Source organism: Mytilus trossulus, chromosome 5 (genome assembly GCF_036588685.1).
Source record: "Mytilus trossulus isolate FHL-02 chromosome 5, PNRI_Mtr1.1.1.hap1, whole genome shotgun sequence".
NCBI classification, from domain to species: Eukaryota; Metazoa; Mollusca; class Bivalvia; order Mytilida; family Mytilidae; genus Mytilus; species Mytilus trossulus.
The window spans coordinates 44,162,964-44,187,663 of record NC_086377.1 but is presented as its reverse complement, the minus strand read 5'-3'; the positions used below and the strand labels follow the sequence as shown (position 1 = coordinate 44,187,663).

General features: G+C 31.9%; 1 protein-coding gene across 1 annotated transcript; it reads left to right on the top strand.

Annotated features, from left to right (window-relative positions):
- Nucleotides 1-20,100: 20,100 nt before the first annotated feature.
- On the top strand, nt 20,101-22,771 carry LOC134719670 (ankycorbin-like). The gene is made up of 2 exons (XM_063582645.1): nt 20,101-20,126; nt 21,465-22,771. Exons 1-2 carry the CDS (start codon nt 20,118-20,120, stop codon nt 22,590-22,592), a joined length of 1,137 nt encoding a protein of 378 aa, XP_063438715.1. The 5' UTR covers nt 20,101-20,117; the 3' UTR covers nt 22,593-22,771.
- The last annotated feature ends 1,929 nt before the right edge of the window (nt 22,772-24,700 follow it).

Here is a 24,700-nt window from a genome sequence, read left to right as displayed (position 1 = left end):
TTCTCTTGATAGAGAGTTGCTGCTAACAAGAAAGCTATGAAACCTATTTACGGACGCCATCACGAGTTGGTTGACCGTTAAGAAATAACCGTTTCACAAATGGTTTCGGATATATTCCCTACATCGTAACTACATTCCACTTCCCTTTTATGAATGTGACCTACCGAATGAGACAATTTACCGGATTTGTTATAAAATGAGCAACACGACGGGTGCCACATGTGGAGCAGGATCTGCTTATCCTTCCGGAGATCTTATATCAACCCTATTTTTTGGTGGAGTTCGCGTTGCTTATTCTTTAGTTTCTATGTTGTGTCATGTGTACTATTGTTTGTCTGTTTGTCTCTTTCTTTTTCAGCCATGGCATTGACAGTCTATTTTGGATTTATGAGTTTGGCTGTCCCTCTGGTAACTTTCGTCCCTATTTTATTGACCAGTCATGAAAACTTATTTTCTTATACTGTTAAATGCACTTTCTGACTGGAAATAAACGCATTTTAAATAAAACTAGACTGTATTTGTTTCTTTTTGATTACCTAACGTATATTCTGTTTCTAGAATTTCAGAAAAAAAATCAATCTTTACATGTTAACATGATACAATGATAATTTTTACCCTAACCAGTTTAGTATATTTATTTGCAGTATAAAGCAATATCAACCTTTATTCGAGCTTTAAAACGAAGTATATCGAAATCGTTTGATAGTATCTTTTCGCAGATTCAGTTAAACGACGTCTGAAACACCTTACATACATAATATTGCTGTTTACTTTAGAAAAGAAGTTCATTAAATAAATATATTTCACGTGGTTGCCGTTATCAATAACCAAACAACATTGGGTTCCCAATAGTATACCATTGTAGTATATTTACATATCCGGTTTAATTTGAAAAGTATACCTTCACGGGTAGATTATCTGATTTTCTACACATTGTTGTCGTACAATATCAGCCGCGAGCCACAATGTGAACCTTTTCTAAAAAGTTTTACATTGGGTCGAACGGCTAATATTTACGATATCGATACGAAAATAAACGGATTATCTGTTTATCGTTCTATTAATGTTCTTTTTTATTTCCCTAAAAAAGTTTTACGCTTGACAAAAGCAGCTTGATAACGTCTCCTCTCGCATATTTTCAAAACGAAGATCTTCAATCACCTGTTTATTAGCTCTGCAGTTGGACAGTGGACATACAGAAACGTCTTTTCTTCATATTGCTGCATAGTGCAATACAGATTTCTTTGATAAGGTCACAAGAACCACCGACAATTCTTGCATAGTACAATACAGATTTCCTTTATAGGGTCACAAGAACCATAGTATTTATATCAGATATATAACAGTCTCATATTCGTTAATGATCTTGTTTAAGACAAGATCAATCCCCCAACATTGGTGTCCCAATGCCAAACATAATGAGTTTTGATCTTCAATAGTTAAATTATATTGTAGTCTATATATAAGTGTAAGCTTTTGTTCATATTAAATGTATGGGTTTAATATATTTGAATACAACGACAGCAAATGTTGCAAACTACTGTTATCTATAGTTCTTTAAAGTCTTATTATAATAATGTGTATTTTGTATATTTATAACTATCTTCCTTGCTGAATAGAAATATAAGGAGTGTCTATATTGGTCCTTATCTATAAATATATATAATACACAATAGATTTACAAGGACCGATAACCATCACCAAAGTTTAATTATCTCAACAAAGTACAACCTATATTTATCACATAAAAGGTTTATTTATAGTTTTATCACACATAAATCATAGTAATTATATAATAGAGGACTTTATTAAAGTGTTTCGAATTATAAATGAAACAATGCAATTACTTTTATTGATGTATATTGTTCGTCACAAATAATGAGCAAAATGAATACATCTGTTGCCAACCTAACTTAGACGAAATACCTATTACTTGCTGAATAGTATTCCGGGGCAACTTAGAGACAATAAGGTTTCAAAAAGCTAGCTTCTTTAAAAATAGATACAGTATATCAATAGTATTTCAGTGAATAGAGAGAAGATATAGTTGTCCATATGAACAAATTACAAAGGAAAAAATAATATACTGTAAATCTTATATATTTAGAAAAAGAGGCCTTGGAGTGGGAAATAAGGCTTCTAGCCATGAGTGAGCAAATAAAATGTTAACATCTGTGTTTGTAACATGAAAATAATTTTGAAACTTATTTCACATGAACATGTCATTATTGTATTTGATAACTCGATTTCATATGAGTACATATAATTTCATTCATGTCTTTCAAACGAAGATCTACAACCACATGTGTACTTGCTCTGTAGCCAGACAGCTTCAGTTCAGAGATGTCGGCAAAAACATTCTCCCATTTCCATTCTTCATCTTAGTGACAATTTAGTTGAAAATCATCTTAATCATAATTGTTCTAATATATCTACCTAACCAACTATTTTGTACAAACAAAAAGTATTCATGCATATACATTTACTGAAATAACCCACTAAATGACTAGATAATTTCAGTCGAGATATTCATCTTGCTGTTCGGTGCGAGCCTAGGATCCGTGTTGAAGACCGTATATTTACCTATAATGGTTTAGTTTTTTTTTATTGTGACTCGGATAGAGTAGTCTCATTGACACTAATACCAGATCTTACTATAGCTACAAATTTATTGTATTACTCAAACTGACATTACTGTTTACTAAACCGTATTACTGTCAACCTTCCTCCCTTTTTCGTGATTGTTCAAGTCTTAAACAATACATGTATACCATTGGTGCTTTAATATCAAACATAATGATTCAAGATTTTCATATTTTTGGTGGAGTCCATTGCATTAGTCATGTTAGTATGAACCATACATGAAAAAAATGTCTATTTTCACGTCCTAATTTGAAACAATTTTCATGTAACTGAGGTACATAGCAGATACATAGATGTTTAATAGTTATCTAATAATTAACATTTTAGGTTAATTTCCATTATGCTATAAATCATAACACACATCGAAGGATATATATAGATAAAAGGATATAACATCTTCTTAAAATATCTACTTATATTCAAGTCTGATTTCCATTTATATTTCATTTAACAATATTATTTCAGAAAAAGAACATTTTTACAAAGTATTGTGTCCATACAAAAAGGCATAAAAATACCTACAACCCTTCATGCATGTCTTGCTAAATATGGAGCAAGATTCGTAATGTTGATATTGAGGTTGATATGCATTGTGTTAATTGTATTACCTGAATGTATAAACATTATTATTTTATATTTCTGTTGCTCTTAGTTTCATTCATCAGGATAGTTCCACCTGTCAATCCAGTTTCAATTGATTTAGAAATTGTCGTTCGCAATTGAAAACATACAATGAAAAACAAGGATTTCCACGTTAACCAGGCTTCGTTTAGTTACGGTCTCATTGAATAACACCAAACCTCCGTTTAATTAAAACGAAGATTTTCAATCACCTGTTTATTAGCTCTGAAGTTGGGTCGCTTACCTCAGAGACATTGTTTAAACCTATGTATATACATAACATATACATCCTCTCTTCAAGTCGAAAATCTTTGAATTAAATAGCTAAATAAACATCATCATATTTATTTCTACCTGTGTGTACCCATTACCATGCGTGATTGTTGAAGAACAACCCCATAACATTGGTGTCCCAATGCCAAACACAATGATTTAAAATCTCCAACAGCTTATCATGGTAGGGTTATTTAAATAAGGAAGTTTATCAAAAAAACGAATGCACTGGTTTATTATATTTAAGTAAAAAGATATTATGTTATGCTCAATTTTTACTTCTTGTATATTAGATTTTTACTTCAGTCAAGTTTATTATTTGCAAACAGGTATATTATTTCTCGTATTAATGAACTCGAAATATTAATGACTTTTGTCCGCGTTTGAAACAAAACAAATATTAGACCACGAAAAGAACGATAATTCTTCATAAATTACCTGCGAAATGTTTTCTATTTTTAACAGATATTTTCTATTTTTATATGTCATCATAATTGGTATCTAAAAATATGCTTGTACAGTACAATAGAATATGGGTTGATGTTGTTTTTTTAAATAATGTATTTCTCTAGTGTCATCGACCCACAAATAAACTCAATATAGATAACATCTGCAGAAGACTCGTCCGTGGCGATGCTGGAAACAACGAAGATATGCCGAAAAGTGGTAATCAACGAATAATAATGAATCCACAGTAGTTTTTGGAATGAACATATGGTCAGATGGTCGTGTTTTTATGGTTAATCCAAATTCGCTATCATTAATGATATGATATTTAACCAAGCATTTACAAAGACGTGTATCAAGTATCTTATTAAAACGTTTCCCTAATGAATCAGTAATTGTTATTCTCTGATAATGATTACACAAGTTCATGGTATTTTCTTTTAGAAAGACAAAGATGTATAGCGGATAGCATGGTACCAATAGGAGTATTCAGAATTTTCTAAAACCACTGGTAATAATTATACCTGAACTTCGACATTGCACCTTATAATATGTTGGACTACCAAATGACAATACGACTTCTCAAAGTCCAGGCTAAGAATAAGGTGTATGTTCTTTAATTCGATTACGAACCTGCAAATTCGAGGGTGTGGTCTAGTCTCGATAACGACCCCCATAACATTATTTTGATTTCTTACTTAAAATGCTCTTTCGACTTAAAGTATCAATTTTGAATAGTAGATTTTTCTTTTAAATTCCAAATAAATGTTTTAAAAAGGTTTCTCTTTTAAATAGTTGCAAAATATGAAGAAAATGAATCAGGATACTGTTATTTCATGTAATGTCTAGTTTGTTAAAAACGCATTTTTTTAATCGTAAATAAGAAATCATAACCAGAGCTGTGTTTCTTGTTTTAAAATGAATTCTCCATTTTTTAGAAATTTATAATGTTATCGCTTATAACTATTTGCTTTTTGGTTATTTATACATGATATCTTAAGTAACAGTCACTGGTCATTTCATTTTGTATTGTGTGTTTTTTTCCGATTCGTTTCAATTTTCCATCCTTTTGTACTTTACAGGTACCCCTCTCTTCACCCTTTTATTTTATATCATTTGGTAAAATCAACTTCACAAATATATATATGGATACATCTGTTGTAGGGTTGTCACTGACTCAGACGTACTTATGAATATAATTATTTTCTGTGACTGTATCTTACATTAATTTGTAGGATCCTTTACTATAGATAATTTAGCTGATCTGTAACAATAACATCTTCATGCCTTATATATCATGTACTGTAGTACGCCGCTAGATTAAAACTGACGTGGAAAGGTAACATATGGCCACCGAAAGCTCTTTTTTTGAGAGCCCAGGTGGTCGTGTGGTCTAGCGGGACGGCTGCAGTGCAGGCGATTTGGTGTCACGATATCACAGTAGCATGGGTTCGAATCCCGGCGAGGGAAGAACCAAAAATTTGCGAAAGCAAATTTACAGATCTAACATTGTTGGGTTGATGTTTAGACGAGTTGTATATACATTATGTACACAGCCATGTATCACCATCATTGATGGTGATCCGATGGATACATCTGTTGTAGGGTTGTCACTGACTCAGACGTACTTATGAATATAATTATTTTCTGTGACTGTATCTTACATTAATTTGTAGGATCCTTTACTATAGATAATTTAGCTGATCTGTAACAATAACATCTTCATGCCTTATATATCATGTACTGTAGTACGCCGCTAGATTAAAACTGACGTGGAAAGGTAACATATGGCCACCGAAAGCTCTTTTTTTGAGAGCCCAGGTGGTCGTGTGGTCTAGCGGGACGGCTGCAGTGCAGGCGATTTGGTGTCACGATATCACAGTAGCATGGGTTCGAATCCCGGCGAGGGAAGAACCAAAAATTTGCGAAAGCAAATTTACAGATCTAACATTGTTGGGTTGATGTTTAGACGAGTTGTATATACATTATGTACACAGCCATGTATCACCATCATTGATGGTGATCCGATGGATACATCTGTTGTAGGGTTGTCACTGACTCAGACGTACTTATGAATATAATTATTTTCTGTGACTGTATCTTACATTAATTTGTAGGATCCTTTACTATAGATAATTTAGCTGATCTGTAACAATAACATCTTCATGCCTTATATATCATGTACTGTAGTACGCCGCTAGATTAAAACTGACGTGGAAAGGTAACATATGGCCACCGAAAGCTCTTTTTTTGAGAGCCCAGGTGGTCGTGTGGTCTAGCGGGACGGCTGCAGTGCAGGCGATTTGGTGTCACGATATCACAGTAGCATGGGTTCGAATCCCGGCGAGGGAAGAACCAAAAATTTGCGAAAGCAAATTTACAGATCTAACATTGTTGGGTTGATGTTTAGACGAGTTGTATATACATTATGTACACAGCCATGTATCACCATCATTGATGGTGATCCGATGGATACATCTGTTGTAGGGTTGTCACTGACTCAGATGTACTTATGAATATAATTATTTTCTGTGACTGTATCTTACATTAATTTGTAGGATCCTTTACTATAGATAATTTAGCTGATCTGTAACAATAACATCTTCATGCCTTATATATCATGTACTGTAGTACGCCGCTAGATTAAAACTGACGTGGAAAGGTAACATATGGCCACCGAAAGCTCTTTTTTTGAGAGCCCAGGTGGTCGTGTGGTCTAGCGGGACGGCTGCAGTGCAGGCGATTTGGTGTCACGATATCACAGTAGCATGGGTTCGAATCCCGGCGAGGGAAGAACCAAAAATTTGCGAAAGCAAATTTACAGATCTAACATTGTTGGGTTGATGTTTAGACGAGTTGTATATACATTATGTACACAGCCATGTATCACCATCATTGATGGTGATCCGATGGATACATCTGTTGTAGGGTTGTCACTGACTCAGACGTACTTATGAATATAATTATTTTCTGTGACTGTATCTTACATTAATTTGTAGGATCCTTTACTATAGATAATTTAGCTGATCTGTAACAATAACATCTTCATGCCTTATATATCATGTACTGTAGTACGCCGCTAGATTAAAACTGACGTGGAAAGGTAACATATGGCCACCGAAAGCTCTTTTTTTGAGAGCCCAGGTGGTCGTGTGGTCTAGCGGGACGGCTGCAGTGCAGGCGATTTGGTGTCACGATATCACAGTAGCATGGGTTCGAATCCCGGCGAGGGAAGAACCAAAAATTTGCGAAAGCAAATTTACAGATCTAACATTGTTGGGTTGATGTTTAGACGAGTTGTATATATATATATATATACATCTAAAACTTTTGACCTGTCTTATCCGGTCCTAATTAAAATAAAGAGTTACGACCATCACAATTTTAAGTTACGACTATCACAATTTTAAGTTACGACCATCCTGAACATTTATTTTGTTTTAGTTACGACCATCATGCTCAGATTATTGAATGAATGTTTTACCAAAATTGGAATGTATTTTTGAATCAAATTTTGTTTCAAACTTAACGCACTGACAATTAGTATGTATGAGACAAGCGGTTTGGCTCAAATAAACCTTTTACTGCACGAAAATCGGAAAAGAAAAAATTATCCCTAGAGTAATCTCCCATTTTCGTTAAGTTACGACTATCCGCTTACCACCAGTGATGTACACAGATTAAACCAAAAAGATTATTTCTAATAACACATCTGTCGATCAAAGTGAAAATGATTAAAGTATAAGCAGTTATTGGTCACCATTCGGCTTTCAAACATGAGAAAAATCATTTCAAGTAATCTGTAAATGCCCTGACAAGAACAGTTTTCACAGGCTTCTAACTTGGGATAGTCTGTTGCAAACATCAGCATGTTAAACTTAACATGTTTTAATGCGCTTTACTCTCACACAACCATAGGCAATGGGATCACGAAACATCATTCCAAAATTTTGAAAAAATCAGTTGAAAGTAACTGAACTAATTTAATCGTTAAAGAGCACTACAACAACTCACATTAATTCAACAGTCACAAGACAGATTTAAGTATACTCGTTCTGTAAGTTAGATCAAAACCAATTACAACAAATAAGTATATGTTATAGCAGACTTAAATATAATAACTACAAATTCAACGGAGTAAGTGTTTAAATTTCACATACAATCTGAGATACAGTACAAATGCTTTTTTAGATATGTTTTTTTTAAAACAATATACGAATTATTCCTCGCAAAGATTAGAAATTAATACAAAAAGGGTTCAATGGTCTATGTGTCGACTACTTTGCCTGCTTTGATGAATACAGAGAAAATCATCATTTATTACAAACAGTTCAGTATTTAAAATATTGTCGAAACCTTCAACCGTGTCTTTGTAACTGCAATTATTAAGCGAAATGCACTTGTATTGATTTATATGCAACTCTACCAATGAAGCTCATTATATTTATAAATGGTGCATGCACTTCAGATGAACAAGTAAATCGGTTAGTTGAACTGACATTTGAATGTTTATGTGGGATGTTTTGGTAACAAATTAGTAAAGTACAGCGGTAGTTGTTAATTTAACAGTTATTACATATAATTAACTATGATTTTGAGACGTTTAGCAAGCTATTAAATCAGGTTTAATCAACCATTTTGTACTTAAGAAAATGACTGCATCAGGTAAAAACTATGAAAGCTGTTGTCCATTCGTTTGATGTATCTGAGCTGTTGATTTATTTGCAATTTGATTCGGGACTTTCCGTTTTTGAATTTCCCTCGGTGTTCAGTATTTTAGTGATTTCACTTTTTGCTCATTCAACAGCTAAGAGATTGAATTGCAAAACATGAGTGTTTCTCGACATGCTCCATTATATTAACTGTCATGGTTAACATAAAGAAAAAACATCATTTACTGAGAAAAATAAGGGTTTTAAATTGGTTTCGACACTTTCAAATGACTTTGTCACTACAATAGTTACAACTACTGATGAACAATTCTACCAAATGCACATTATTATGCATGTACTTATGTGACATAAGAAGAACAGGTATATCGGTTAATTGAAACGACATTTGAAATGATATGTGGCAAGTAATGCTTATAGTAAATCGAATGTTGTTAATTGAATAGTTATTACAAATAGTTTGGTACGAATATGGAAATGCAAGAGCGAAGATATATGAAAACTGTTTCAAAGTTTGATTATTAGGAAGCTACCATTAGATTTTTATGGGAGGAGGGCTAGGATGAAAATTTTATTTTTTGTTAGTTGTAATATCTGTTCTGCCTTTTTATTTTTTTATTGAAATTGGTTCTGCCTCTTATTTTTAGTTTATCCTGACTTTTTTTTTAAAAATAAATTAATATCCTGACATATTTTTTGCAAGTTTCTCATCCTGCCTTTTTTTAAATCAAAATCCCGTCCTGCCTTTTTTGTCAAATTTCATCATACCCCTTGTTTGAAATATTTTCGACACCTTCAAACGTGACATGTACATTGTCCGTGTAAGAATTAAATCGGTTAATGGGCAATACTGCAAAATAAATATTTTAAAATATATATAAGACATAAGACAAAACTCTATTAATTGAAATGACATTTGAATGGATATGTGGGATGTTTTTGGAAAGCAAATGGTAAGAGTACAATTTTAAATAGTTTCACCTGTAGTATGACGTTTTTCACTTAAAGTGTGAAGTGGGCTGAAAATTAGTCAAAATTCGAATCATACTTAACTGCTTAACCTTCCCCGATACATTATAATAAACAAATCTTCTTTTCATAGCATAACAATAACAACGTTGAGTTTTGAAGAAAACACTAAAACACGTTTTTTTCACCAACTGATATCCACATTAAATTTTCTATTCTTTGCATAAATAAACCTAAACTTTCAACGAATAAACATGGGTAGATTTTGATGAAAAACAATAGGAATATCTTCTTTTCATAAACATTTTAAAATCAATTCTTGTTATATAATTATTTTTTTAGAAATCTTTTTTGAAAAAAGAAAAAAAAGCAACATGTATCGCGTATTGTCATTAAAATAAAAAAAAAAAAAAAACATCGGTTATTTTGGCATGCAAAAAAATACAAATAATTTTGTTGCATAATCAAACATGTCATACCAAAATATAACTTATAAACAGAGGGGTACATGGACTCGATGTCAAGCTTATGTTTAACTTTGACAAAAAAGAACATTTCCTCAATAGGTCAATGTAAGACGTGGCCACATTCAGTCAACTTTTTAAACTTTATTTTGTTGATATATTAACTGCTAGTTCATACATTGTTATTATACTTTTTCGGTAACATTCCTATGCTAAACAAAGTTCCCTACCGGTGGTTATCCTGGATAATGGATCGGCTTCAAAGTAACAGAACTTGGTCAGCACCTCATAAGGAACATTCATGACACATTTGGTTTATTTTATGCAGTGGAAGTTATTTACGACGACGGTGATGGACGACGGACGCCAAGTGGTGAAAATACATCAAGGGTAATCCACCATTTTGTACAAAGGGAAATGTCTGTGCCAAGTAAGAAACAGTTTTTTCCCCTTTTTTTTTAATCCGCAACGACATTATATTATAAATGTCATACTGCTAGTTAACGTTAATGTCAGCTTTCCTCAGTCATTGTCCCTCTCCGTTCGTATGTTTAGTTTCAAATAGTCAACTCTTCTAATTTTCATTTACTATGTACGTTAGACAGCTGTAGTCATTTATGTCATCATGAAAAGCAACCGGATCACTCAAACCCAAATGTAAATGTGTACAGTCATGGTCTTATAACGTATTAGGATAAAAATACATCTTTCTAATAGTTGCGGCAACAAGCAAAGCTCAAAGTAAAAGGCATAAACACGAACTTTGACATTGACTTAGCTATCCTTCTGATAAAACAAGCAAGTCATTAGTAGTCGACATGACTGGTGCTGTATGAGTTCAACAGATAACTAAATTATGTCAACACATAAAAGGCTAACTCCTAATTGCATGCAATTGAATTACCCAGACTCAAAAGAAAACAAATGATATTGAGGACATTTTTGGAGAACAAAATGTATGGCTTCGGAATTGAATCGTGAAAGTAAATACGCGAATACTCTGCCTGGATACTCTAGTACTGGCAACTACTCGGATGAATTTTAAACGTCTATTGCAAAGTAACAATTTTAGGAATGACCCATGTTTTTGTTATAACCTTTCATAAACATATTAATGAAAGACAAACGTACTGCAAACATAGCTTAACAATTTGTTTTTGTGTCAAATAAACAATGATATACCGACCAAAGTCTCTAAAAATAACCTATCATTATAACAATTTTTCTTTGTGTACGTGTTCATGAATCAAATTCTAATAAAACCAAAAATATTTGCATATAAAGTCCGACAAAGTAGACTTAGATGCATGATATTTTGATTAGTTGTTAGTGGCTTTGAACTAGCGGTCATATAACTGCGAGTACTCTCAGGTCTGTTCATTTTGTACTGTTATACCACTGTCTAAGGTTAGGGGGAAGGTTTGAATCCGGCTAACATGTTTAACCCCGCCATATTATTTATGTATGTGCCTGCCAAAAGTCAGGATTCTGTAATTCAGTGGTTGCCGTTTTTTATGTGTTGCATATTTGTTTTTCGTTCATTTTCTTAAAAATAAACAAGACCGTAAGTTTTCTCGTTTGAATTGTTTTACATTGTCTTATCGGTTCCTTTTATAGCTGACTATGCGGTATGGGATTTGCTCTTGTTGAAGGCCGCATTGTGAACTATAGTTGTAAATGTCTGTGTAATTTTGGTCTTGTGTGGATAGTTGTCTCATTGGCAATCATACCACATCTTCCTTTTTATATTATAAAGTAGACAATATATGTACCATATGTTCCTGCTGGGTTTGTAATGTTGTATTATACAACTTGGCCATTAATTAGTCAACAACAACAACAATACTCGACTTCAAATTATGTGTGCTTTTTCGTGTTGCCCAGTCTTGCATGTGAAGAGTTAATTATTAATCCATGAAAGGTATCAAAAGCTCTCTCCCTTTTTTCAAAGTCCTATATTTCCTTTCTGTTAAATTCAATTATTTTGTGTGTTTCTGGCCTCAGACCACAATTATTCTTCTCCTTTGCTACAAATCATCTTTTGGTAAAAGTCAAATTAAATTTCAAAATGAAACTGCTTACATATAGACCATTATTAGTCTGATAAGATATGCTTCTATGACAATCCATCGGTGTTTCTTTCTTTTCAGAGCCTTACTAACATGCCAATGGTAGGAGAGGAATAGTGTATAAATGACTAAGACTGACTTCGGCTAATTTGAGGGGTGGTCGTAGATGTATTGATCCCGAAATCCCGGGCTTAAAAACATGAAATCGCGAGATGAAGAATTTTAAAGAAATTCATATCCGGAAATCCCGAAATCTAAAAATATATTCCCGCATCCCGTAAGAATCAATCCCAAAATTCGTAAAAAAGCTTAAATACACCAGATCCTGAAGTCCCGAAAGTCTCCCGCCTACCTCTCATCTCTATCCTACTTTCATTTTTGCCAAATCACTTTCTTTCACTTTCAACAACAAATTTGTTTTTGCGATTTAAACACCATGATAAGTAGAATGCTCTGATTGGCTTATTTATTTTTCATTTTTTGTTATCTATTATACGATTGGTTGTTCTTGTGCACGTTTCAACCGGAAGTCTTATTTATGACTAAAAGTCAGACGGATGACGGAATCAAAATCCGGACTCCCTTTTATGTCGTTTTCTCCAAAAATAACTCAATCTGAATAATCATAAGAACGGATGACAAATGCGACTACGCATGTTACCTACAGAACACAGAGGCATGACGATTAATTTATTAATGAAGGAAGAGAAGCGACACACAAAATGAGGTCTTCTCAGGTAATAGTATAGATATGGGATATTTTAACGGAACTAAAGTGAGAGGAAATATGAAGAGACATATCTCAAGATGCCTTAGATGTATAACAGACAAACGAGTATCCGACTACTAACACTGAACTCGAATACTCAGTCTTCCGAGCGAGTACCCATGTACACGAGTACTCTTTGCCATCCCTAGTTTTAACTTTTATGATATTCAATTAAAGTACATTTATCAGTAAATTATAACATAATCTGTGTTATTGGGATTATTTTTGGTCATATTCGAAGTTCATACTATCATATTCAATTTTATATCAATATTCCTTTGTTTCTTATAAAACCTCTTGATCAATACGCTTAGAAAACATGTCTCAAATTGTTTGGTATAGGTGTTAACTATGAAGTGCTTTTGAATTTTTGTTTGTCTAATTGAATGTAAATGTTTTAAGGTCAAAAAGTCTTGGCAAAGTGGTAACAATAACTTATAATATACTTGCATGACAATATAAAATTCTGTCTTTTAATAATAGAGGTAAACTTTACTCTGCCCTTTTAATATTGTATCACCTCTTGTCTGATTTATTTTAATATTGCATCATGAAGTCAAAAACGGTTTTACCTTTTTTTGAATTATAACGAATTAACATGTCACCATTGTTGTTTCATCGTCCACATCTTGAACATATAATATATATTAATGCATAAGTATATTTTGTTAACACATTAAAACAGATGAACTACAAACATGAAAACTTCAGTAGTGCAGGTTAGACCTAGATATATAATTTCTTGTTCTTATTGGCAAAACACTATCACACAGTGCCATGGTATGATAGGGGATGTCTCACTCTATTATGGTTTGTTCTCCGTATGGAAAAGGTGGTAAGTGCACACCTACTTCCAATATTAAAAAATTTCGGTTGTCAGACATCAATTTTTAATAAAAACTATTAACATATTAGAGCATTGATGCATATTAAAAAGTGATGCATGATCCTGAATAAGGAGAGGATATTTCTTAGTCAATCTTCCAGAGCTTGCGTTTGACATCATTACGTCAAACGTAGTTGCTTACACAAACACTTTTAAACCATTGTACTACCTTTTGACAGTTTATATGTGTTACGACCTCCATTGTTTGGTGGTCACCACTAATAAATTTCGATGCGACGGATGATCACGGATTTGTCCCATTTTTACGCCATGTGAAGTCTTTAGTTTATTATGTAGGGTTTTTGTTCTTTTTATAAAATTTGTTAAATATTTTTTGTTTTTTTGTTTTTTTGCAAAGACTTTGTTGGTTCTTGGAAAAACAAAAAATATGGAATCAGAACGTTATACATGATTAACTGTTGCTTTGGATGTGAATAGTTTGTTATCTGTATCATCAGTCATGTTTTTATGATATTTGTCGTATTCGATATGTCAACTGATAAATATTATCATCTTGATATTTGATTAATAAAACAACATAGAAAGACTTATACTCTATTGTTAAATTTTAGAAAAATGTCTCAGTCTAACAAATACATATATCAGTCGCCGTTGCTATTAAAGTCTTAACCTTATAAATTTCAATTTGTGGAGCTATTGCTAATATAAAATGTACACACATTTCTAACTTCTGTCCTAATGGATCAATCACAAGATAAAAAGAACCTCGCAATAATATGTAGCAGAGACAACAACATTGTAATCAAGAGACTCATTTTAACATATATAACGATGAAAGGAAATTGGAATAAAATGAGCTTTATTAAGATATCGTCCTCTTTGTGAACAGTTTCGTTTTATGCTATTTATGTTTGAGACGACACTTAATGCTCGTTTAGACTACTGTGAGTAACGAAGGACACGAAGTAAAAATATTGTCATAGTTTTTTTTAAAGACAGGGAAAAGATACAATTGGTATAACATTCAACTCAATGCTATTGCAAGTAATAAAAAGACCCAGAACACAAAACTAATTATAGAATACTAAAGATAGAACAACACAACTCTCACCTAAATAAGGATTGATTTTTTTTGCTCTGGAAGTGAACGTATATTCTGCTTAAAATGTGACACCCGTCATGTTTCTCAATTAATACAAAGTGGGTGATAAGTTTAGTTTAGAGGTTTCAATCGATGACTTTTGGATGAAAAAAGGAGAATACGAACTTTTAGTATCCGAACAAGTGAGAAGAAATTAAGGTCAATAAAGAAATTACTGAATTTAGAAATGAATTGATCATTAAAAGAGCATGCTGTTCAAATTGCATTAAGACGTTGCTATAAATATGTGTCATGTGTTGTTACATTGTTTCTTTGTGTCAGGTAATAGTTGGTCAAATAATGTGTCTTGACCCAGAGGCCTTAAAAGCTTGACATTTAAATTTACGTCAATAAAACAATTATTGCTATAAATTTGCTTCATATTAATTTCAAATGAAGTAATTAAATCAGAAATACATTTTGTAACACCTCTTATCGACACCTACGTATGTGATCAATACCGACTGCAAATACTGCAAATAAATTAGTATTTCAATAAATAAACTATTGAGCTTCAACATTTTAACGACTGTTATAAAAACCTAGTTATACAGATGCCATATAAAATTGCTGGTGATTTATGTAGATAAAATTGGACGCTGTTATAACATTGATAAAACAAAATAATTATATTTGCATGTATTATACATGTTGTTGTTGCCAGTTCTTTGGGAAGATGAATGTAATTGTAGAATTATTTTCTTAGACCAGTTCTTGAGGTAGCTGCATCTTCTTCAATGTGTTCAAATAGGCCAAACATTTTAAGATTTATTTTATAAAGTAGTTAACATGTTTGAGACGGAACGAAACGAAAACAGGAAGCATGACCGAGACGGTAAGAAAAAAGTAAAATCACAAAAATACTGAACTTAGAAGAAAATCAATTCGCAAAGTCCATAATCACATGGCAAAATCAAATAACAAAACGCAATAAAAACGATTGGACAAGAACTGTCATATTCCTGACTTGGTACAGAAATTTTCTGGCAAAGGAATACACATTTCTTGTTGTTGTTTATGTATAAAAATATGAATATATACTATTTCTTAGTATTATATCCACATGTAGTATAATACAAACTTCTTTATACGGTTTTAAGTATTTGTAATAATAGTAAATTGTAAGTCTTTGCAAAATAGGGACATTGTGTGTTATTGCCAATGCAAAAACTACCCACCAGCGAACAAATGACTTAAATCACTCGTAGTGTAAGCTATAAAGACCACGAGGTTTGACAAAATAAAAAAAAAAAAAGCAAATATACTAGGATGACATATTGGTTCACTGGGCTCACGTTTAAAATTCCACTTGGAGTTTAGTTTTTGTTATTTTACTTTTTTTTCGGGTTTCCAAATTCAAAAGTTTTCATCAATCTAGAATTAGTTTTATAATGTTTTCAAAACTGTTTGCATTTGACATTATGTTTATTGCAACTCTTAGAGGTTCATTCCATTATGAAAATGCATAAAGGAATTTTTTTGGTCAGTTGTTATAATTGTAACGTGGTTATCCTCATTTGGTAAAACCTTTAAACTTTTCGGCCTTTGAAAATTTGTAACTTCTTATTTAAATTACCCCTTAAAACCTTTTGATACGAGCGTCATTGCTACGTCTGATGAAAAAAAGTGAGTTTGCAGTACAAACTTATAATTAGAGACGTGACAGTTTAATGAATTTTTTTTGGAGCTCATATTGAGCTATTCATTGTCATTGTAATCTTCTTAGCTCGAATATTTCTGCTTTTAGAGTCTTCTGTATCATTAAATGTCAAACTGATTATTAGCACGTTATCTTTTTCTGTCTTTGATTAAATTCGAAATATCCAAATTGATGGCCTTAGATAACAAGGTCAACATTAGGATACCAACGGAAAGATTTTTTTTTTTAGAATGACGCACACTTTACCAAAATCAAATGTCAACAAATATTATCATGGCAGTCGACCATTACATATTTGATAATATCAACATGGTAGTCGAACATTACATATGTGACAAATTACTTCTAACTAATTACATACATGTAAATTTTTAAATAATTCAAAAATGCACCAAAACCCAAAAAAAAAAGGCCAGTATGTTCCTGAATAACGAAAAATTCTATCTTAATTGTAAAAAGGTTCACGATTTCCTTGTTTCTAATCCGAAATAGGAAAACAAAAGACGATGCACAAACTATCTGTTTTTTTCCAGATATATATGATCATGAACTTATTAGATAGGATATCTTTCAATTCTCTTTTGTAATATGAGACTTTTTTCCAATCTTTACCTATTTTTTCCTTCTTTTCTATAGAATGATGTTTGTATCTGCATTCCCCTTTTAAAACGAACTAGATACATACTAGTTTGATAGTTTAACGGAACAAACTGTAATTATATTTGCAATATCATGAAACCTGATTTGGAATACTCTTGGGAAGAACACGTCCATCAGAAGCACATATTGGTTGTAAATACTAATAATAAATAGATACCAATATTGTAGTGCAAAAAACCCACATTCATATAAAGGGAAACGCAGTTGTTCAGTTATACCAGTTGAAATATGCAGGAGATGACTACAAGTCAATGGTGTACATTTTCGTCATGTTAGTCATAAATGTTTTTTGTTTAAATAGCAAAACATAATATATAATGGAGAAAAAAAACGCTTCCTGAAAACTGAAGTGCTTTCTATGTATTGGTTTGAAGTGGTTATCATAGACGTATAGCCAAATTGGAAAGTTTCGATAATTCGCTTGACAGGATTCCTTAGAAATCGCTAGTCTACATAATTATGACGCCCTGAAAGACGATTATATTTTTTTTCTTTGACGCCTTCCATCGTCGCAGAAAGGCGTCAATGCAAAACTTTAAACTAGCCTTCCAAGACGTCATAATTATTTTGACCAAGAAATCGCGGGACAAAATATTTACAATGCACATAGTACAGGAGAAAATCTGATAAGAGTTTGTTTTGCCTTGAATACACGTACAATTAAAAACTATTTTTGACATTTTCAAAACACTTTTTAAGGGGCATAATCTGTCGAGTTCATGTTCAACAATTTGACACAAATACCTATTAGCATATTAAAAGGTATAAAAAGTACAATCGGCGATGCAAAGATTTGAATGTACCGTATAGCGGGTTATTTTGCAGGTGTAAACTATCGCCATTTTCATTGAAAAAGGTATACCAAATATTTTGGCGGTTATTATGTTGGCAGATTCAACACTTTTATCAATACCTTTGTATGTACAATGTTAAATTGGCGGAATTTATTCTCGCAATTTTGATTTATCCGTGAAAATAACCTGGTATTCGGTATGTGTCAGTTTGTGTGAGTATTTTAGGCTAAACGTCATATAATTGATCATTACGGTGACATCCGACGACTGCCAATGATCGTATAGTCCGACATGAATTTGAACAAATTGTGAACTCATGCAGTTGAATTTTATTAGGTCTGTTTAATGTCATATTATAATATGACGACCTTCTATCATGACTATCGTCAACGAGTTTAATCGCAATATATATATTTTTAGCTAAAGCGCATTAATACACAAAACCAGCTGTTCCGCGTTACGACCAACTTATCTATACTTCCAGATATTATCAAAGTTCGAAATCAAAACCCTCCGAGTTAACAAAGGCTAAGATTTTGATTCAAAATATTTATTTCTAATCTACAGCAAAATAAAGAAATCAGTCTGTTTTAATTTAAAATTATGATAAAATCTCTTATTAGGAAAATTCCGTGAAACGATATTAATGTATTTGGATGGCAACAAAACAAGATGACGCCACAAGTATGTTTCCGTAAACAAAAAATCAAATGTAAACGGTGGGCTTTTTAAACCTTCTTGTGCGCCTCAGAACGAAAACAAATCGTAAAAAAAAGAAAGGCAATTAAAAAAAAATGTTATTAATATTATTGAAATGGAGTAAAACGGATTAGGCAAGTATTTTTTTGTATTATAAAATTATTGAAGCTAGTCATTAAAATCAACATTATGAAAATGATGATCAACATTAAATCTATCAAGTATAAAACGAACATGGGAAAAAAACGGCAAAAACGTTTTTAGTTTTGACCTGACATTTGTACAAATTCAACGTATTCAGACTAAGTCGTCATAAGAACTTTATTTAAAATAAATCAAAATCGGCCATGGTGGATGAGTTTGGATGTAGTTCGTTATGTGTAAGAGGTAGTGATTTGGAAGGATAAATATTAAAAAAATGAAGAAACGGTTAAAAATATGTGGTTGCAATTTTCATATTTAGAAATGGCTGTCATTCTTAATGTGCATATATATAACAAGAGTTCTAAAGAATCCTGCAAAATATGAATGATTCGATAGTCAAGGTCAAACACCTTTTTTTTTTCAAATGTCAAGCAATTATGCTACAATTTAAAGAAATAACGTTTGAACGCTATTTTATGAATAGTGTCCACGAATTAGTCGTTTATAATTTCCATTACACTGCTCTTTGAAAAAGAAAAAAACATATTGAACGTTTATGTGTAAAATTATGTTATGAACTAAATGTCCAGTATTTTATTACTTTTTTGTTTTCTCGGGGGTAAACGGTTTAAGTAATTTGAAAACGTTACGTTTATGGACTCAGCTTTGTGCAAGACGTCTAAGATAGGGACAACAGATAACAGAGGGAGAGTCAAACTCATAGATATAAAATAAACTGACAACTCCATGGCTAAAAATAAAAAGACAAACAGAAAAATAGTAGTATAGAAGACGCAACATAGAAAACTGAAGACTAAGCAACACTAATTGACCATTGAACATCATAACGTATCATATGCTTCAATTTAGACAATTGATCGATTCATCTCAATTTAATGGATGGAGGACTTTAGCTGTAACAATATTGTCTGGAACAAGTCGTTAAATAATATAATTATATTGAAACGTTCATTGCATACTATACTTTAAGAAAACTTATCTCATTGATCAATCCATAAAGTGAACATCCATTAATTAATTATCGCATATCAATAATTTTACAACACTGTAGTTCATGCTGTGTATGGAGGCAATACTTAATGTACCCTAAACGATGGCCATTATTGTGTGATCATATCGATCCATTTGACAGACAATTATTAAGGTGATAATTATTGATAATGTATAAGTATATAAAGCTTTCCCCTGTACAATTATCACAATGCCTGTCTCGGTTTCATAAATAGATGGATACGGTAAGATAGTTTATTTATTTTGATATCTGTATTTCATTAATTAATGTTTTACCTTATATGTTTTATTATATTATTCATATAAGTGTATTGTTATTTCTCTTTTCCTTCTTCAAAAACAATGAAAAAATAACAATAACTAAATTTAAAAAAAATGCTTTTTGAAAATGTATAATGAAACTACAAAAATAAAAGAAAGGTTAAACGGGCATATTTGTTTTTGTCACTAAACGAATGCAACTAGAGAATTCAGAATATCTGACAAAAAATAAATGAAACAAGAGTATCAAACATCCTTATTATAGAATCATGACTTTTATAATTCATATGATTATATTTATTCTTTTTCTATTATTGTTATTATTATTATTATTGTTATTATTATTATTTTTATTATTTTTATTATCATGATTACTATTATTATTATTATTATTATTATTATTATTATTATTATTATTATTATTATTATTATTATTATTATTATTTTTATTATTATTATTATTATTATTATTATTATTATTATTATTATTATTATTATTATTATTATTATTATTATTAAAAAAAGTCATATTTTGAAGAAAACATATAGACGTATGATAGAATGTATTATCAGTTGTAGAAGAAGTAATTTTAAGAAACAAGTCTGTTCAGCGAGGATGGCATATCTATTAAAACAGTTGTGTCCCCACTTATTATATATTGTATTACTCGCACTTAACATTTACCAAAATATCATGATTATCAAATAAAAAAAAATAAAAAATATCTTTTAATATGAAAAGACGCCCTTTTGAAGGTTAGATTTGTTTTAATTTTTTTTCTATCTTAACTTTCATCTGAAAAACAATAACAGAAGATCTGAATTCGCTGGCTAAAATTGCACATCTGTATCAGAGGAAAACTGAACATTTCCCTTCTTGTTTTCTTTGAGTTTTGGTACTTAATAGGCTTATATTGTAATATCACCGGTTTGAACCTTGAAAAAAACCTGCAAAATGATATATCGTACTTTTTTAATAAGCAATGACATGCTCTGAAATTGAAAAGAAGAATGTCCGCATAGAGTTGCAAGTCTTTTCGCAGTCTTATTTGTGAAATAGAAGAAATAGTTTATGTAGAAGAAAAATATTATGTATTGGTTTTTGAAGTAGCAAACTTAGATTTGCTCTGTATGTTGGTCTGGTGCAAACGAGGGTTCATATTATATCTAATCAATTTATATTTTTTACTGGACGTGGACCAGAACCATTTCATTATCATCGTGTCGTCTGTATATATTTACCGCTGCTGTCTTCCAGTCTTCGTCAATAAGTTTTGACTTGCATTTTCTTTTTTTTTTAGGTTACTAGCACAAGTGCCTTTCACACAGCCGTTGCTCAAAGAAAGCTAAAATTGATAAAGATCCTTCTAGAAGGTGGGTCTAATATCAACGTACAGGCATACGATGGGAAAACAGCTCTCATGATTGCCTTGTCGTTTTTCCGCGCGGACGAGCAGGTAGAAAATAACACTGAGGTAATACAATTACTTCTTAAACATGCGGCAGATCCGAACTTACAGGATCTTCAAGGTCGAACGGCACTGATGTATGCCTTACGATATAAAGCAACGGCCAAAGTCGTGCAAATGATATTACAATTCGGTGGAGATCCTCACATACGGGACCGATATGACAAAAGTGCGTTTTGTTTTATCAAATCAAGTGATTGGTCTAAGTACAGCACTATTTTGCGTCCATATTTCAAGCAGGACAAAAGATTACGAGGTAATTCAAAACAAGTAGCTGCTTTTGATAGTAATGCAAATAGAATTGACAAAAAGAATGAGCTAAAAGTTTTGCAGACAAATACGAAGAACACCCAGGAGGAAGATATTGATTTGTGTATACCTACAATCACGTTGAATTTGGTGTCTGAAAGAAAAAAATCAAAGAAAAGCGATGCTTACTTGAAACGCCGTTTTTCTGCACAAGTTAACTTGCTATCCTTTCTGACACCTACTTCTGAAGAACCTGTTAATAGCAGAGATAATAAGAACATAAATGTATCTCAACTGGATGGAACTGATGCAGACTATCATTGCAATTCAAATATAGACACAACAGACGTTCAAACACAAAATGCTGATGTTGATGTTATATCTAGTGACATGAAAATAAGCACGTCAGTCGATGGTGACTTGTATCGTCGGTCTAACTCTTTATTCATAGAACATCGTAAGATTCCAGCAGCAGTATTTGCTCGACGACAGTCGTGTCCAGAAGCTATCGCACGTCAATTGTATAGTAAGCATACAGGACAGACAAGCCAGAGTCCAAGTGTGGAAAACATTTCAGAACATATGATCTTTGACGACAGCAAAAGGAGGAATTCTGACATAGATATTTCAATTGTTGATAGAAACATTCTTACTCATTGCAATGTCAAGTATTTGCCAAAACTTCCACCTATTGAGAAACGTTTAAACTGACATTGTAATTAAAATGATTTAAATTTTATTATTAAAATATGAACACAATTTGTTAAATGTCAATCATACATACGTCTACCAGTTAACATTAAAAAGCAGGTGCACATACTTTTATGAGAAATGTAATATTGTACTAATACGAATGTAAAACAAAATAATATTTAGACTATCATCCATATTTTGTGATGACCAATTCCCACATGTCTTCGTAAACTAATTGATTTGCCCAGAGTTCTATCACTGCAAATGGAAGACTTATCAATACGTTTACAATAACATAAATTTGAATGTAAACGTAATACAGTAGATTTCATGGTTCACATGCTGACATGACTTCAATATTTTAAAGCCAAAACTAATAAAATAACAAATAATTATACACAATATTATCATGATGATCGATTCCTATATTCAATGAGTAGTTTTGGTGGTTCACATAGGAGTTAATAACTGCTATTGAAGATCCCATCAGCAGTAATTGTTCGACGACAGTTGTGACAGAAACTAGTACATGTCAATTTATCAGCAACATGCAGGAAAGAAACGACAGAATCCGTGTATTCAACACATTTGGAACAAATGAATATAGACGACAGCACAAGATACAATTTAAATACAGATTGTTCAACTTACCTCTGACTAAAATTCCACTTAAAAATATTGTTGTTCAACCAAAGCAATACCTTATCCCCTTCCTTTTCGTGAATGAGAATGTGACCTACCGAGTTCGATAATTTACCAGATTTGTTATAACATGATCAACACGACGGGTGTCACAAGGGGAGCAGGATCTGCTTTCCCTTCTGGAGCACCTGAGATCTCCTTAAGTGTTTGTTTGGGTTCATGGTGCTTATTCTTTAGTTGTCTATGTTGTGTCATGTGCTCTATTGTTTGTCTGTGGGTCTGGTGTTTTTTTTAATTTTAATGTTGTAAGTTTATTTTCAGTTTATGAGACTGAATGTCCCTCTGGGTATCTTTCGTTCCTCTTTATTTTTTTTATTTCTAATCTGGATAAGCCAAATTAGAATAACAATCACCTCTGATTTTATTCAAATTGTGAAAAAAAACCAGAATATGTACATATAGCATGTATAGTAGGGACCATGACGGGTATAATAAGTGAGGCCTGATCTGATTAGTTTTCCTGATCACACTAATCACACATATTTAGCTTTTGTTAGGGTTCGATACCTCAGTATTTAGTTTTGTACGAAGTATTTTGTGAAATATTCGGTCTTGTGTTTGTCTTTTGACAGGAACTAATATTATACATCAAGAGTTTTTGATCTGATAGGTGACATGCCTTTCACAAAGAAACTGACTGCATTGTGGTTTTACTACCATCAAAATAAGTATGGATTTTTTAGTGTTATTTAATGTTATATTAGACTTCAGTTTGGCGACATATAATGTTCTAAAAGTTTACGTCTATAAATTATTTAGCTTATCGCTTTCTGTGTGTTACATTTTTATGTTGTGTTTCTGTTGTGTCGTAGTTTTCTTATATTTGATACGTTTCCCTCAGTTTTAGTTTGTAACCGGATGTGTTTTTTATCTATCGATTTTTAAATTTGGAACAGCGGTATACTTCTGTTACCTTTTTTTATCACAGGGTTCAGTATTGTTTAGTAATATCACGATGGTCGTAAAATAAGTACTGGGCATACTTTTTTTTTTAATTTCGCTACATTATCAGAAACTTGGTTTAGTCATTTACAAGGCTGTTGTCTTTTTTTTAACCAATTTTAGTGTTTTCTGACTTTCGTCAAATGTATTTGTGTATACCATGTTGGCGTATAATGTTTAAAATAAACTCATTAGTGATAACAGACGTTAGTGGACGGTTATGTTGAAACTGTTTTAAATTGTCCTTTATTCGGATCTTTTCTTAAACATTAATAGATTATGGACATTCAAGAACTCTTTAATTACTCAACATAACATGTTGACTATTGTAGTGTTCACTAATGATAATGCTTTAATTGCCCTGTATTTTACTTACATTAAATGTTATCCCTTTAGAGTTGACTTTCTACATCAAATTATCACAATTATCCATTAACACGTCATTACAATATAATACCAAATTAAAAGCATTACAATCAATA